A 17,185-nucleotide genomic window follows, 5' to 3' on the forward strand; every position below is an offset into this window, starting at 1 on the left:
AAGCGTAAGACATTAATTATCTTAGTTTTACTTCATATATGTTTATAAAATTGAAATACATGCAAAAAATAATATGTATTAAATATCGTATGATTTGAACACTGAAATCATACACAATCATTTAATAAAAAAAGTGTAGGTTAATATGAGGGAAAATAAGTTGAAAAATAAAGAAATATAAAACATTTCAATATCACTTTAAAAAAATAATGCAATATTTGGAATAAAGTAATTTTTTTTTTTTAAGAACTTGAATTTTTTTTTTTTTTAATATTCAATTTGAAAAAATTATTAAATACTTATAAAGATTTCTATATCTTAAAAATAAAAAATAATTTATTTGTTATCATTAAACTAAGTCTTCACGCAGGAGAGAACCAGTAGAATAGTCAAAGATGACACTTTATTTTAGAATTTTTAAAATATAGCCAAAAACTAAAATCATAGAAGTCAATGTAATTATCTCTACTAAAAATATTTTTTGTAGCTGGAAGTATCTTATTGGTTCCTTGATCGTGGAAGTCTTCCTCAACATTAAAATTAATTGGGGCCTTGGGCCCAATTAGCACTTTTGGTAAGTGGGTCTATGATATGAATGAAGACTTTTCGTTCGATTATAATAAATAAATAACATGTGAATTCTTTATATATATATATATTATAAAGTGGCACGTCCTTGATATTCTAATTATTTCCATGTCTACATCATTTGAATCATGTAAAAATATTATTAAAGATAAAAAATAACATTACAAACCAAAACTCATGACCATAAAAATAAAGAAAAACATATATATTTAGATAAGCCATTCCCACTTCTAGAAACTTAACCAAAGAAAATTTGGTATAAGATAACCATATGTGGCCAAACCATAAGCACTCAATTTTCTTTAAGATTAAATCACCAAAAAATCAAAATCTCAAAACAATAGATTTATTACTTTTTCTTCTAAATTATCTGCTCATCATTTTTCCCATTCAGACCTTGAACTTTTAACTAAATTAACCTTATAATACACCTAAACCTTTAAGTAAATTAATCTTATACTACACCCAACATTAAAAATACTTAGTTTACATTAAAAAATCATTAAATAATAATTAAATTTAAAAACAAAAAATAATTAATCTGACTAAATTATATATTATTTTAAAAAATAAAAAATTATTGATATCTAAAAGGATTTTTACTATAAATAAAAATTTATAAAATAATTTCTAAATTGACTATTTAGGTCTTAACTACTAATATTTTAGATTCTAAATTAATCACTATTTAGAGACTAATTTAGAATATAAAGGAATAAATAGTTAAAACTTAATGGTTAGATACCAATTTAGAAACTATTTTATAAATTTTTATTAGTAATAGAAAATAATTTAGATACCAATAATTTTTTTTAATTTATAAAATAATTTTTAATTTAGTTAAATAATAACTAATTATTTTGATCTTTAAAATTAGTTTTTATGTAATGATTTTCATGTAGTGGAAATAATGGAATTAGACTGATTTAAAAGAATAGATTTATTAGCTATATAGTTCAAAAAATTTGCAATAAAACATAAATATTAATATATTATATAACAACAAACTAATTCTAAACACCTTTATATTTGTTAAGGAATATATGTTGACAACATAATAGTGAATTACTTTAGATAGTTTAGAAGGAGAAATAATCTTGTAGTGAAATGTGGACTTTATATGAAGAGAAGGAGAAATTTTGAAAAGTTATAAAATTTCAGTTTTCAATTTAACATTTTGAATAATGATACTTTGAAAAATAACATGTTTTATACAACTACATTATAACTTTTAATATTATTACTTTAATATTTTTTTTATATCTTTATTATTTATATTTACATAAAGAATTATAACTCTAAAAATTGTCAAGGTATTTTTTTCATATTCAAAACCTTTTCACATCACAGAAAAAGATATTCTGAAGTTTCCAATGCATTCCCACATAAACTACAAACCAAAACGACAACACATACGTAGATTCTCATCAGTAGGCATACGTTGAAGCAGAACATGCCATAAAATAAATTATATAGATGGAGGGATTGAAGACCAAAACCTCTTAAACCAAACCAATGCCAAAACATTTCTTTCTACCAGGATTTTTTAGATGACTGATCTTTTCAATTAAACTAATTATCTTTTTTTAATTCTCCAACTTGTCTAAGTAGAAAAATCAGACAAATTTTATATTTAAAACAATATATTCGATGCTATTCAATTGACATTCCAAGCTAAATGACAGAAAGAAAAATTAGTAGCATTTAACGTTTAAAATGAAAAAAGAACGAGAAAGTGATTACAACATGTAATTCATATACTACATACACTGATCTCATTGAGTTTGGATATATTATTTAAGTAAGGTCGAGTTTGAATGTTATGAATGCAAAAGAATGTTGATGGAAGAGGAGAAATTATTAATCATATAGTACTTGTATCTATATATATATCTAAACATCAAGCTCCATTCATATCAATTCTAGCTCCCACTGTTCTTCCCCCTGTCTCAGGCCTTACTGAGAATGAGGTTGCTAGAGAAGGTGACAGCTTTTGTTCTTCTACTGGCTTTTCATCCTCCTTTCCTTAAAACTGTAGAATCACTAAATTTCAACATAACAAACTTCAACGACCCTGAGAGTGAAAAAACCATGGCATACGTTGGTGATGGCCAAGCCACCAACGGCACCATACAACTCAACATTGTGGACTATCTTTTCCGCGTTGGCAGAGCCTTGTACGCAAAACCTCTGCACCTGTGGGACGCATCTTCGAGTGTTCTCACAGACTTCACCACACGCTTCACTTTCACCATTGACAGAGCCACCAACGGCACCTATGCTGACGGTTTCGCCTTCTACATGGCCCCTCATGGCTACCAGATTCCTCCCAACGCAGCTGGTGGCACTTTTGCCCTTTTCAACACCACCTCCAATACCTTTATTCCACATAACCACGTCCTCGCGGTTGAGTTTGACACACTTAATGGAACCATTGACCCACCCATGCAGCACGTTGGCATAGACGATAACTCGCTCAAATCCGTGGCTTTTGCCAAGTTTGACATTGACAAAAACCTGGGAAAGAAATGTAACGTTTTGATAACCTACACTGCTTCCAACAAGACCCTCTTTGTGGCTTGGTCCTTCAACGGAACGGCAAATTCACACTCCAATTCTTCACTTTCGTACAAGATTGACCTCATGGAAATTCTACCCGAGTGGGTGGATGTTGGGTTCTCTGCTTCAACAGGCGAATTAACTGAGCACAACATTATTCACTCGTGGGAGTTTAGTTCAACGTTGAATTCCGATGCTACGGATAATTCCTCCGGTGAGGGGAACGGTGGGAACGGGAAACGAAACGTTTTGGTGATTGCTTTGGCGACTTCTTCAGCGGTCTTGCTGGTCGTGGTTGCGAGTATTGCAGTTTGGGCCATGATTAGGAGGAAAAGAAGGGATACGGTTGATAAGACTAATGATGGTGAAGGTGGAGCGAACTCAGTTAAGTTTGACTTGGATAGAGCAACTATACCAAGAAGGTTTGATTACAAAGAACTAGTTGCAGCCACCAACGGATTTGCAGATGATAGAAAGCTTGGTCGAGGAGCCTCCGGACAGGTTTACAAAGGGCTTCTGAGTGATTTAGGAAGGGTTGTTGCTGTGAAAAGGATTTTCGCCAAATTCGCAAATTCAGAGAGAGTTTTCATCAATGAGGTTAGGGTTATAAGCCGTCTAATACACAGAAACTTGGTCCAGTTCGTAGGGTGGTGCCACGAGCAAGGTGAGTTTTTGTTGCTTTTTGAGTACATGCCTAATGGAAGCCTCGACACTCATCTCTTTGGGGACAAAAAACCTTTGACCTGGGATGTTAGGTAAGTTACATACATTTTATGTTCTTGAATATATTTTATTATCTGTTTGGAACATAATATATTTCAAGAACAGACTGTTCCCCATCACTTAATAATATAGTAATTACCATGTCTTTGGCAACACATCTGACACCAGTGGACGGATTCACCCCAAGCTAAAAGAATAACTTCTCCATCTTTTGTTGCTTTGAACGTGAAAATAAGGAAATACATCATTAAAAATACATACGCAAACATGTATTGTATACATATTTACTTCCTACTTTCTTTGTAATAGAGTAATTGTCTTATTCAACTGAAACCTTTTACTAGTATATGCTTCTGAATTCTCTCGTTTCATCTCAATTCTCCCCACAGGTACAAGGTAGCATTGGGAGTGGCTGCAGCAGTTCGTTATCTTCATGAAGATGCGGAGCAGTGTGTTCTTCACAGGGATATTAAGTCAGCAAATGTGTTGTTGGACACAGATTTTAGCACAAAGCTTGGAGATTTTGGAATGGCAAAGTTTGTGGATCCAAGATTGAGGACTCAAATGACAGGAGTGGTGGGGACTTTCGGGTACCTTGCCCCAGAATACATCAACGGAGGTAGGGCTAGTAAGGAATCAGACATCTATAGTTTTGGTGTTGTGGCTCTTGAAATTGCATGTGGAAGGAGGACTTATCTTGATGGGGAGTTTCATATGCCTCTCATGAACTGGGTGTGGAAAAAATACGTGGAAGGGAATGTCATGGATGTTGTTGATGAGAAATTGAACAAGGAGTTTGATGTGGATGAAATGAGAAGCCTGATCATTGTGGGGTTGTGGTGTACTAACCCTAACGACAAGGAAAGGCCAAAGGCAGCACAAGTGATAAAGGTTCTTGAGCTAGAAGCTCCATTGCCAGAGCTTCCACTTGATATGCACGACCATCTTCCTCCTTCTCTAGTTTCATATTCACAAGAACCTAATTATCAGTCCGTGCAGACACTACCTTTCACTGACAGCTTTATATCTGTTGGACGTTAGTTTTCTAAGCCAACCTTTGAACCCATCTATTTCGGGAGGAATGAAGTTGTGGACTTTTCATACAGATTTTCATTTCGTTTTGTGATTTTTGTTACTTTTGGGATAAGTTGTTTAATGACATGTCAAATGTATGTAAATACCTGTGTAACATATAGTAAAGTTTGTTCATGTTTAATTACTTCTTAGATTTGTGTAATTGTTTTATCTCAACAAGTAATAAAATCAATTAATTAGGATATTTAAAGGACGGTAATATTCAAGGGATGTATTGAATTTTTCTCTTATTCAAACCTCTCCATTATCATATTTGGATTCTAGTATGTGTTTCCATAATCACACTCTCTCTATTCCAAGTCTCTATTTCCACTTGGCTAATAATACTATATTAAAATTCCTTATTTGTAACCCCTCCATCTTCCTTTGTTTTATAGATATTTTCTCATTTAACCCAAACAATCTTCCTACCCTAAGCTTTATAACCCCACAAAAAATATTGTTGTCCTTGTAATCTCATGGGAAATAGTTATTGGTGTTTTAAAGAAGGAGAAGTGGTATAGGGGTAAGACTGTAATAATATATTTTATTAAGCAAACTTGATCCGGTGATAAAAACCTACATTTTGACCTCGATATTTCCTCTTGATTTTGGCCACAATAGGTTGCGAGAAGGGTTTCTTCCTAGGATTTCCCTCACATGCATTCCTAAGTAGGTGAATGAGATCTTCATTAGACTACAATTTAGTATTTTTGAAAATATTTGCAATTTAACAATCTATTCCCAAACCTCCAATCTTACAGTTATGAAAATTGACTCTAAGAATACATGATACAATTTCAAAACATTTTAGTACTTTTTTTTTTTATAACCAATAATTTTTTTATAGGATAATAATATTTTAACACCTTACACTCACAACAAAATATTAATATTTGTAATAAAAAAATTTTAAAAAAAATCTCATTAAAAAAAATATAAGCAAAATGAGTGTCAAAATATTAATAATTTTTAAAACAATTAAAAAATAATTTTTAAAATTAAGAAAATTAAAAATAATGAAAATATTAATATTTATTGGGTGTATGGTGGAGCACGAGTGTCAAAAAAACATTCTCCTTTTTTATAGGATAATGATATTTTGACACCCTACTCTACCTTACACCCACAACAAAATATTAATATTTATAATAAAAAAAATAAAAATAAATAAAAATATCCTTAATAAAAATATAAGGAAAATGCAAAATGTTAAAATAATGTCACACACAAACAAAGTACCATCCACAAATTCCGCAAATTGTAATATATTTATCTCTATCTCTTTTTTTCCTACCTTCACTCCTAGTATATTATTATTTACAATTTGTCTTATTATTCCAGCTAGACTTTTCGTAATCATCAAAAATAGAAAAATGGTCAAAGGGTCCCATTGTCTCAAACCCTTAATTGGTTTCAATCCTTAGTTGGATTGTCGTTCACCAATATTGATATTGAGGATGATTCCAAGCATCCATGCATCCATGTAATCCACTTTCTAACCGTTGTGCATTACCAAACTTGTGTCATATGATGAATTGTGGTACAGTCTTGGGAAACATGAAAGATAACAATCTTTGGAGAATGAAGAATGATACATTAACAACTGCTTTAGTATACAACTTCTAATTGATGATATAAAAAATGGTATTTTTGTCATTTCATATAATAGTTGAAATTTTAGATAAAAAAAGATGATTGTATAGTAGAGCAAGGTTGTCAATGTATCCTTTTTCTTGGAGAATACCTTGTTATATGGATTGACTAAAGTGCTCCCATAAAGCCGATGGATCTTACTTTAACTAGTTTGTGTGGATGTCTTTCACGGTGGTTGTAAGTTTATGTGTGGAAAAGCTTTGATTAGGAAGGGAACTCAATTATCTTTTGTAAGTAGCTTTTATTAGACTATTTGAGTTTTTTTTCTTCTGATAACTCACTAGCCATAATCTCTTTTGTACAAAGGTTGTTGGAGTATTTCTTAAATACTTCCTTTAATTTTATTCATTTTTCGCTGACAAAAAAAGCCCTCCTTATTCCATTATGCAAGGTCCTATTTCAACCATTTGAATTTTTCTTAGTTTCTGTCATTTCCTATACCCACTATACAGTTGTTCCATGATCTTTTCACTAATTCATTAAATCGCTTTACAATCTGCCAAGCATCCACGTCCTAAAAGGTTTGGGACCTCAATTATAGATTGTCATTTTTAATACCAAAGTACAGTGATCTATATTCTTTCTAGCACATATTACTTGCATCCTCACCATTTTTCAACCATTCTGTTGCTTCCTACTTAAACCTCTCCTCGAGATATGTAACAGCATTAAAATCTTCCAAATTACACCACATTTTACATCTGCTTTTCTTATTCCAATCATGTCCTCCCAGAGTTGACATTTATCATTAATTTCATAGAAAGAGTATACATTGATCACTACACTTGAGATGTTTTTCTGTCCTGCACTTAGAATTCCCCTGTCCCACTCATTTTCTACACCCTTATGAGTCTAATCAATTGCGTTATCCCCCACATAGCAAAGCATTTGTCTTTATGTATCAATCCCAGTTTTGTTTATTGTATACATATCATTCCAACCCCTTCTTTATTAATTAGTTTTTAAGATACTTCCACTTATAACGTCTCCTATAGGACCTTGTATGTTTAGGCTTTATCTTCATTATATATTACTTTGTTGTCCCCCAAAGTCGCTATTAGTGAACGCCAAGACAAGCCATGTGCACTGAGAAATCCAATATTTAAAACAACCAACGATGAGCATGACATTTGGCATCAACTGATACGCAACTCCTGAAGGAAAATAATGTCAACTCCATATCAGTTACGCCAACAGATACACACTTCATTTTCTTTGTTTTCCTTCATCTACATTTCACTGTCAAAAACATAATGATGTATAGTTCAACATAAAAAATTCTTGAATCGTGAAGAGCTCAAAGCATCCAAGTATCCCATCTAGCCTTTTTTTTTTATCTTTACCTTATTGCTTTCTTTTTTTAACAAACTATAAATCTGTGACTGCCCTGCATATATTGTTAAGAAAAAGTTCCATGAGTAGGATATATTTTTCTTGATCAACACCTGCAGTTTTTTCTGAACTTCAAGCAACGCCAATAATTAAATTTTTAATCCATTCACATCAAGAAGATAAAAAAATGTTTGTTTAGGGGTCCATAAATCGTGCTATTATAATTTATGGTAGGAGCTTATAAACTATCCAATGTTATGTCAAGCCATTATCTCAAGATTAGACTCAGTGGCAATAAACGATGTTGGCAACCTTTGAAAATTTCCACTACTTGAAAACTTTTCTTCTTTTGTTCATCCTCTTTCTCCTTCCAATAAACTTTGTTCAACCATTTTCCTTCAGCATAACTAACTTTAACGACACTGAAAGTGCAAGCATCGTTGGATACGCAGGCGTGGCCAAGATTGAGGACGGGTCTGTAGTGCTCAACCCACTCATCGGCAACGGAGTTGGAAGAGCCATCTATGGCCAACCTCTACGCCTCAAAAACTCTTCTAACGGACATGTCTCTGATTTTTCAACTCGCTTCTCATTCACTATCGACGTACCATCAGGAGTCAAGTACGGTGATGGCTTTGCCTTCTACTTGGCCCCTATTGCTTACCAGATTCCGACCACTACTGATGATGGCTCCCTTCTCGGCCTATACGATGACACCCAAAATAACATCCTTGCTGTCGAATTTGACACTTATGTAAACGACTTAGACCCACCAATGCAACACGTAGGGATCAACAATAACTCTGTGGCATCTCTCAACTATACCAAGTTTGATATTGAGACCAACACAGGGAAGATGGGGCATGCCTTGATAACTTATAATGCTTCTGCCAAACTCCTCGCTGTTTCGTGGTTATTTGATGGAACTAGTTCTGCTTCTTCTCCCAGCAATTATCTTTCGTACAACATTGACCTGTGGGCAATTTTACCGGAGTGGGTCAATGTTGGGTTTTCGGGCTCAACTGGGTCGTCCACTGAGAAAAATGTGATCCATTCCTGGGAGTTCAGTTCAAGCCTAGATATAAATTCTACGCATGCAGAGGAAAACAGAGAAAATGGCATCGCAACCAAATGCAAGGTTCAGGTCAAAGTAGTAGTTCTTACAGTGGTTTGTTCTATTGTTTTTGTGATCGTGGTTATTTGTATTTCTTGGGTGACCATCAAAAGGAGAAGAACGGAAGATGGTGTTGGTTTCGACAGAGAAGTTATGCCTAGAAGGTTTGGTTATGGCGAAATAGTTTCAGCCACCAACGGGTTTGCAGATGATAGAAGGCTGGGAGAAGGAGGGTCTGGAGAAGTTTACAAAGGGTTTCTGAATGATGGAGGGCGCGTGGTTGCGGTGAAAAGGATATTTTCTGATGTGGAAGATTCTGAGAGAATATTTAGAAACGAGGTGAAGATTATAAGTCGTCTTATACATAGAAACCTTGTGCAGTTCATGGGGTGGTGCCAGGAGGATGGGGAGCTGTTACTGGTTTTTGAGTACATGAGTAATGGAAGCCTTGACAATCATCTTTTTGGGAACAGAAGAAGGTTGACATGGAATGTGAGATACAAGATAGCATTAGGTGTGGCTAGAGCACTTCGTTATCTTCATGAAGACGCAGAGCAGTGTGTTGTTCATAGGGATATAAAGTCAGGTAATGTTTTGTTAGACACAGATTTCAATACAAAGATTAGTGACTTTGGGATAGCAAAGTTGGTGGATCCAAGATTGAGGACTCAGAAGACAAAGGTGGTGGGAACATATGGGTACCTAGCTCCAGAATATATAAACGAAGGGAGGGTTAGCAAAGAATCAGACATGTACGGTTTTGGGGTTTTGGCTTTGGAGATAGCATGTGGAAGGAGGACTCACCAGGATGGGGAAAGTAATCACTTGCCTTTGAGGAAATGGGTATGGAAAAATTATGTGGATGGGGAGATTTTGAATGCTGCTGATGAGGAATTGAAGATGGATTTTGATGTAAATGAAATGAGATGTTTACTGAGTGTGGGAATATGGTGTACCCATCAAGACCACAAGGAAAGGCCAACCTCAGAACAGGTTATAAATGTTCTAAAACAAGAAGTGCCATTGCCAATGTTTTCTGCAAAACTCACTGATAATGGACAACCAGATTCCCTTGGATCGTCATCCAGAAAAGCATAAATCCTCCCATTTCAAATCTTAGGTTATTTCAATAAAGAGGATGTCACCAATAAGAGGTAGTTCAGAGGAGCAAGTTTCTTGAATTTCTGCAAAATAAATTGTCACTTTGTTGATAGAGTCAATATATTATCGAGATGTCTAGTAGTATGTCAAACGAAATTCAATTTGTTTTATTCTATTATATTCAATTTGTTTCCTTCTATTATTTCTATCTCTGTATATATATGATTAAATAATTGGTCTGGATAGAAATATCTTTAGATTTTTTTAATCATTTGTACATCAAACATTTAATATTTAATATTTGGTTATGTTAATTGTGTTTATTTTAAACTTATTTGTTGGACATTTAACATATTATTTCATTTTATATTTATCATTGATTATTAATTAGTTGTAATAAATATTTTTAAACCACTGTCATTATTAAATATAACTTAATTTTAGAGAAAAAAAATAATAATTAGTCACTTGATTAACTAAATTAAAAAATATATATATTTTAAAGTTGATACTTAAAATTTTGATAATTAAAAATTATTTATTAATAATAGAAATTATTTTATATATTAATATTTTTTTTATTTTCTAAAATAATATTTAATTTAATTAATATTGTAATTAATTATTTTTTGTCTTTAAAATAATTTTTATTTAGTAAGTTTCTTATAATAAACTAATAAACTAAATTATCATATAATAATTAACTTATAAATTAATTGTTTTAAATATATTATATATTAATGCTCAACCTCTTGCGATATTATCTATTTGTCACAAGTTTTTATTATACAGAAATTTATAAAAGATTTTTATAGGAAAATTAATGTGATGCTAAATGATTAGATTCTATTCTTATATATTCTTTTTTCAACTATGGAACCAATTTAGCCTTTTAAGAATATGAAAATCATGGACACTTGTGAATGGACGGCTACTACAGACAAACACAAAAACTTCAACCCAGGTTAGAAAGATGATTCACAGCAAGACAAGTTTAATTAATTAATTTTATTCTAATATATATATATATATATATATATATATATATATATGATCATTCACACGTTATTCATTATTACTTATAAAAAGACCATACCTTTTTTATTTATTAATTTAACCAAGTCTTCACAATAAAGAGGCAATAGAATAAGTCAAGGAAGAGAGATTATTACTTCACTGCATTCAGGAGTATGCAGCAAACATATGCTTGATCAGCCACTTTTTATTTTAAAAGTTTAGGAAGCACAATTCCAAAAAGAAAATGATAAAATTAAATGAAATCTACTTTTTATATTAATTGAAAGATAAAACTCTTCAGATTTATTTTCTTGAATTTTGTTTGGATTAAGGATAGAGTGAAAAAGGAAAAAAATAAATAAAAGAAGTGAATGAAAATTGCAATTATTTAAATTCAGGAAAAATAAATGAAGTGTGAAGAAAGTTTGTAATTGCTTTTAGAAACTTGCTGAGTTGATCTAACTAATATCGGGAGTTACTTCACGTATTGTTTGAAGTAAGTAAAACAGATAATGGAATTGTTTCTGTTTTTTTGTATTGCTCAATGTAATAGAATAAATTTGGTCCTATATTAATATATTTAAAAATAATTTAATGTAAAATAATTTTTAAAAATTAAAATGAAATTAAAATTAAAATAAAAAATCATTATAAAATTTTAATAAATAAAATAAATTATAGTTCATAATAAAAATATATTAAAACAAATTAGAAGTTACATTTTCTTAATTGCAAACAGTTTTAGCAGTTCAATAGTTCAACCAAAACAGCCAAACTTTGTACAGTGTTTAAATTTGAGTATACATCACCAAGGGTGACTGGAAGAAGAAAGGGTCCCAAGAAGGCCACAAATTTTAACATATTTTAAAAAATTTGTGCATGTTGACTCGTATAACTTCCTTGACAATGTACTGTAGTAACTATCTACATTGAGAAATTTAAAAAATAGACTTAAAAAATTGCACGTAGGGAAAAAATGATCTGACAGTTCAACTTGGGAAGATGATATCAGGGTTCCGAATGTGTACATTTTCAACAGGACGCAATTTACTGTTAGTCCCCATGATACTATTAACACAAGAAATGCTCCAGAGTGTGTCCTCATTAAGCAACTTCTTCGTAAACAGTGGAGATGACAAAACAATTGCCTTTGATGTTGAAGTTGAATGTTTGACAGTACTAGTCATGCCACTGGCAAGCAACCACCGGATCCCAGATTGTTGCTGAGTTGCAGTACCCCAATGTTGCCTCCTTCCGGATTTGGTAAGCACACCTGAAAGATGAATCTCTCTGATTTTAAATCCAAATCCAGGTGATTCATTTTCGGTATTCATGTCTTCCAAAAACTCGCCACTTGTTTCATTTAGTAAGGTCTCCTTTCCCTTTTCCTTTTTATCCTGAAAATTTCTGTCATCTTGCTGCATTACATGCATGTGAACTCTTTCCACCTGAGTCAAAACCAGCATTGGAGCACCAACTTGTTCATAATTTCGTAGAGGATTCCTAAGCTGGATCATAAAAGCCACCGTAAGTTGGTTCCCCAAGAGTCCATGCTTTCTGCCAAATGTTTTTACCTGGTCCTCCATGGCATTTTTCAACCCTCCATCATGTAGCTCTGTGATTTTAGAATGGTGTACTTGTAAGATCTTCAAAACTTGCTCTGAATTCTGATCTCCTTCAATAATGCCAGAATCCAATCTCAACCACTGATCTAATGTTATTGACAGCCCCATCAATCCATGATCATCATGGCCAATTTCTCCACCATCTTCTAGTTGCACTTTAGCAACTCTTTCTGATTTGGGAAACCAGTTCCAGTTGGCTCTTCTGCTACCAACGGAAGGCATCTTTGCATGTTGGAGACGGATATAAGATGGTGCCTCCTCGTACAACATGCCAGACTGTACTCTCAACCCTTCTATCAGAAGTGATTCAATCTTATTAACAGCCATAGGACCTATTGCTTCTAGAGATACAGTGTCCAAGCTCATGCCTTCATCTGTCAAATAGTTACAATTAAATTCATCAAACGAATCATGCTGCCATGCCCTCTGCCTGAAACAGAATTAAGAAAGGAGATCTTTAAAAAAATTCAAATAATTCAAATTAAAGAGTTTTTCACAAGTAATGCCACAAACACAGTTGCTTACCTTCCAGGAGTCCATTTGTTGGTTGTGGCTTCCAACGCAATATGCTCAATGGATTTTCCAGTGATATCTTGCAAAGGCAATAATTTGTAGATATGATCACACAGCTCTTCAACTCCATCAGATGCCACATGCTGCAGTATATCCAGTATATCATTACCCATTTCTGCAGGTAGAACAACAGGATTAGAAGCCTGAGTGATGAGGTTACCACAATTCTTAGCATTTCTGAAAAGGGAAGGACTCATGGACCTTAAAAAGCCTCCACCCATAATTTGAACAAATGAACCAAGTCCTTGTCCAATTGAAGGTAATATGCATGTTTCTTCACTGGGTAGTTCAATTGGACTTCCAAACCCACCAGAAAAAGTTCCCGGAGAATTTTCAAAGTCCCTCTCATTTAAACCCCACAGTTGCATCAATGAATCAGTCTCCAGGTCTTCAAGAATTTTGGCCTTTCTTCTCTGCATTAACAACTGATTCTCCCTAGCATGCTCCTCTTCAGCAGCTTGAATAAATAAAGACAAATCAGAATCCACAGTAGAATCCCCATCGCTATGTCCAAGCGTCTCTGTCTCCAATTCCTCTTCATTTGCTTTGAAACCAAAAGTGAAGTTACCTGAAGCTTGAGCCTCTTTTTCAAACTGTCTTAAAAGCTTCTCTCTGGGAGAATGTGGATCCCCATCACAACTTGAGCCAAATGAACCACTCTCTGTGGCCAGCATGTTTAAGAAATCATTTGCAATAGATTCAGTGATAAAATCCAAGCTACTTGATTTTTTTACCATTCTATGTGATTTATAATTTGATTTAACATTAGGGTAGTGTTCTTGGTCAAGAAACTCTGATGTCTCAGGAAGTATATCTACATCCTTTATAAAAGTTAAACTGACACATGAACTACTGCATTTATGTTTGCTGTCACCTGCCATAGTCCCATTTACACAACTACTGCATGTGTCATCCATTGAATCAAAACTTATGTTCTTGTCAACAAATATGTCATCATCCTTAATAATATCATCCACATTAATGATTTCAACTGTTGACAAATCTACTGTTTGATTTCCTGCCTGATCAATTTTCAAGGGGTCCCCTTCCAATGTTTCTATTTGTTCTATAATGGAAAATTCAGTGTCATCAGCTTCATGATTTGATGTGACATGAGATTTAAGTGGTTCAAAATGTTCCGAGTCTGCCTGTGCTGGATTATGGATGTTCCCCTCATCAAGTTTTTGATATAGCAAACTGATTGATTTGGAAAGACTTGAACCAGAATTCATCAATGCTTCCCCGGATAAAATCCGATCATCAGAATGAAAAGGGACAGGACCAAAATCCATAACACTGCTTGTGCTGCTTGGCCTGCCTGGCTTCAGATTAATAAGGTTGAGAACATTCAAATTATCACCACCAAATTGCATTAACTCATCCTTCATTATTTGATAGCTGAAACTAACATTTAGGCTAGCTCCTACAGCTTTCCCTGTCAAACTAAAACTTGTGCTCCATTTCCCTGAACTTCTATCACCCCCTAACTCTGCTAAAGTCGGAGGTAAAAGTCTTGTGAGATCCACCTGATGGCTCCCTATGTCATGTTCAGGTGCCCCCACAATAAAGGCATAAATCAGGAACCGCTTAGACTCATACTTGACAGAGTGACCAGACATAGCGCGGCTAACATAAACAGAACATCCATGACTCAAAGTTTCATTGAACTCCGCAACACCCTGGATAACCCTTGAAGGGCGCGTCTGCAAAATGTTGCTTTTCCTCTTCCAAAGCACACACAGCCTAATGCCATCAAAACTCAAAGGCAGACCCTCAATTGAGTGAACATGAAGGTTAAAGCAACATTTGATCTTTTGATCACCTATATGGGTCAAAGCTTTCAAGGGTTTCTTCCAATTCCATGCCGAAGACATCTTCTTGTCCTTAGGCAACAGATCATCCTTTAGAAATCCGGGTGTTAAGGCAACTTGAGATTTCGACAACCGGGCTTTTCCCGCAGATTTGGATCGATTATGAACAGTGGAAAAGGAAGGCCTAGAAGGAGCATAAAGAGCTTTGCTTATTTCTTGAATGTCTTGCAGTAGGAGCTGACCACTATTCCAATTAGTTTCTCCATCATCAACATTAGCATCTTGGTTTCCACACTCAAACATAGATTTCATCATCATGTTGGCACTAAAATTGAACAGTGGTAAAATCAAGCAATTCTGAACACTTCAGCATATCTCTAATCTCCAACAAAGCAGATAAAATAAAAAACATAAGCTCATTATCCAAAAAGGAAAGAAAACAACATCAAAGATAAAAAGGGGAAACAGAAAACATCATCCTATTCATCTTCGTCTAGCTCCTTCAAAAACTTAAGCTTTTTCTACAAGTAGATCAAAATACAGAAAGCAAGAATTTTGAAGAAACCCCAATTGTTATTCCGTAAAAAAACTTACAAAAATCACATGATTGGAAGATGGGGCGTCCAAGCAAAGAAGAAAAACACATGAAAAAAAGCACTTGGAAAAGAAAAGACTCACTTGGAGGAGTTGCAGTGAAGAAGGTTGTGTTTATTCGAATGCGGGCTTTGTCTGTGATTAGAGGAAAAGGAAGGAGAAAATATAGTTAATGAAAGGAGAAGTATGATTTGACTTGTCGTTAGTTTAGTTTCATATAATACCAGCTCAGGCGGTGGGGTAGGTAATACTTTCATCCTCTGTTCTAAAATAACTGCTATATTTTAAAAAAACAATATTTTAGAATAGAGATAATAAAAAGGAAATTTTATTGATTTTTACAAAAATTAAATATGTTTTTAATTAGTTGATTGTGTACAATTATTTTACTTTATAAAACTATTTTTCAATTAATAGTCATTAAATTCCAATTGTTTTTGTATTGAATTATTTGTCCTTACCTTTTTTAACATGTTCTTCATCTGTCTCATTTATCACGTTATTGACTTTTTATCACCAGGTCTTGCATATTTTATTGTTCATATTCTTTTACAAAGTGTTCATTTGGCTTTTTATATATCTATTTTTATCTTTCAATAATTTGATATGAGGTTATGAAAAAATAGTAAATAATTTAAACATCAGTTTAAAGATTAAATAATGTAATACAATATGTACAACACAGAGTACTTTTTTTTTTGTTAATAGACTTTTTGCTATACATTTTATAGATTTATAAATATTTTATAATTATCTGTATCTTAAAAACAAAGAAAAAATTATTTGCAGTCAACTTGTCAAATTTTTAAAAGTTAATTTTATATTTAATAATTATATACTATAAAATTAAGTATGTTATATAAGAATTTTGAATAATAAGTAAATTAAATAAGCATTAATAATATACTTTAGTGGTTGATGTGTTCTCCACCTTTCTTTTTGAATTAAAACAACGCAAATCAAAATAAATTTTATTGTGAGAATTTAGTTAATTCTTTAAAAATAAAAGTGGTATAACTTATATGAAATATAAATCACTAATGGAAATAATGTATATTATACCGGTTTTAAGAGATATATTATATCGGTAGATCTCAACGATGTAAAATGTCAATCTCATATTACACCGATTATAAGGTCCAACTGATATAGTATGTGTCTTATCTTTTGTCTTGTTAGCATTGGTCTTCTCTTCCTCTAGGTCTGTGAAAGCTACCCAATGGGGGAGCTAAGATTTACAGAAGCAACACCTCCTCCGCAACCACCACCACCAATCTCCCTCTCCCAAAAGAAGCACCTAAAACCCCAAGTCATCTGCGTCTTCCGCTTTGTCTTCTGCTCCCTACCAATCATAACCTCGTCCTGCAAGTTCCCCTCCTCCCCCGTCAAGTGCGAGAAGCATTCCTCATTTTAGGGAA

The 17,185-nt window shown here is 33.3% G+C and overlaps 3 protein-coding genes across 9 annotated transcripts; 2 read left to right on the forward strand and 1 right to left on the reverse strand.

Annotated features, from left to right (window-relative positions):
• Nucleotides 1-2,433: 2,433 nt before the first annotated feature.
• Nucleotides 2,434-5,089, forward strand: LOC137816723 (L-type lectin-domain containing receptor kinase IX.1). The gene is made up of 2 exons (XM_068619996.2): nucleotides 2,434-3,902; nucleotides 4,260-5,089. Exons 1-2 carry the CDS (start codon nucleotides 2,554-2,556, stop codon nucleotides 4,909-4,911), a joined length of 2,001 nt encoding a protein of 666 aa, XP_068476097.1. The 5' UTR covers nucleotides 2,434-2,553; the 3' UTR covers nucleotides 4,912-5,089.
• A 2,878-nt stretch (nucleotides 5,090-7,967) lies between these two features.
• Nucleotides 7,968-10,332, forward strand: LOC137816722 (L-type lectin-domain containing receptor kinase IX.1). Its single transcript, XM_068619995.2, has one exon. It carries the CDS (start codon nucleotides 8,234-8,236, stop codon nucleotides 10,142-10,144), a length of 1,911 nt encoding a protein of 636 aa, XP_068476096.1. The 5' UTR covers nucleotides 7,968-8,233; the 3' UTR covers nucleotides 10,145-10,332.
• Nucleotides 10,333-12,024: 1,692 nt separating this feature from the next.
• On the reverse strand, nucleotides 12,025-15,980 carry LOC137816721 (protein PLASTID MOVEMENT IMPAIRED 1-RELATED 2). 7 transcript variants are annotated; one of them, XR_016518684.1, is made up of 4 exons: nucleotides 15,852-15,980; nucleotides 13,564-15,550; nucleotides 13,315-13,477; nucleotides 12,025-13,219 (listed from the first exon to the last, which is right to left on the reverse strand). XR_016518684.1 is itself a non-coding variant. In XM_068619991.2 (3 exons), the coding sequence occupies exons 2-3, from the start codon at nucleotides 15,489-15,491 to the stop codon at nucleotides 12,154-12,156; spliced, it is 3,243 nt and encodes a 1,080-aa protein (XP_068476092.1). In that variant the 5' UTR covers nucleotides 15,492-15,550; nucleotides 15,852-15,980; the 3' UTR covers nucleotides 12,025-12,153. The 7 variants fall into 7 exon arrangements, 4 of the variants coding, with proteins under 4 accessions (XP_068476092.1, XP_090154829.1, XP_068476094.1 ...); XR_016518687.1 differs by having other exon boundaries at nucleotides 13,564-15,555; nucleotides 15,852-15,955; XR_016518688.1 differs by having other exon boundaries at nucleotides 13,564-15,498; nucleotides 15,852-15,926.
• Between the last annotated feature and the right edge of the window lie 1,205 nt (nucleotides 15,981-17,185).

This window comes from Phaseolus vulgaris, chromosome 1, assembly GCF_051622355.1.
Source record: "Phaseolus vulgaris cultivar YP4 chromosome 1, ASM5162235v1, whole genome shotgun sequence".
In the NCBI taxonomy this organism is placed as follows: domain Eukaryota; kingdom Viridiplantae; phylum Streptophyta; class Magnoliopsida; order Fabales; family Fabaceae; genus Phaseolus; species Phaseolus vulgaris.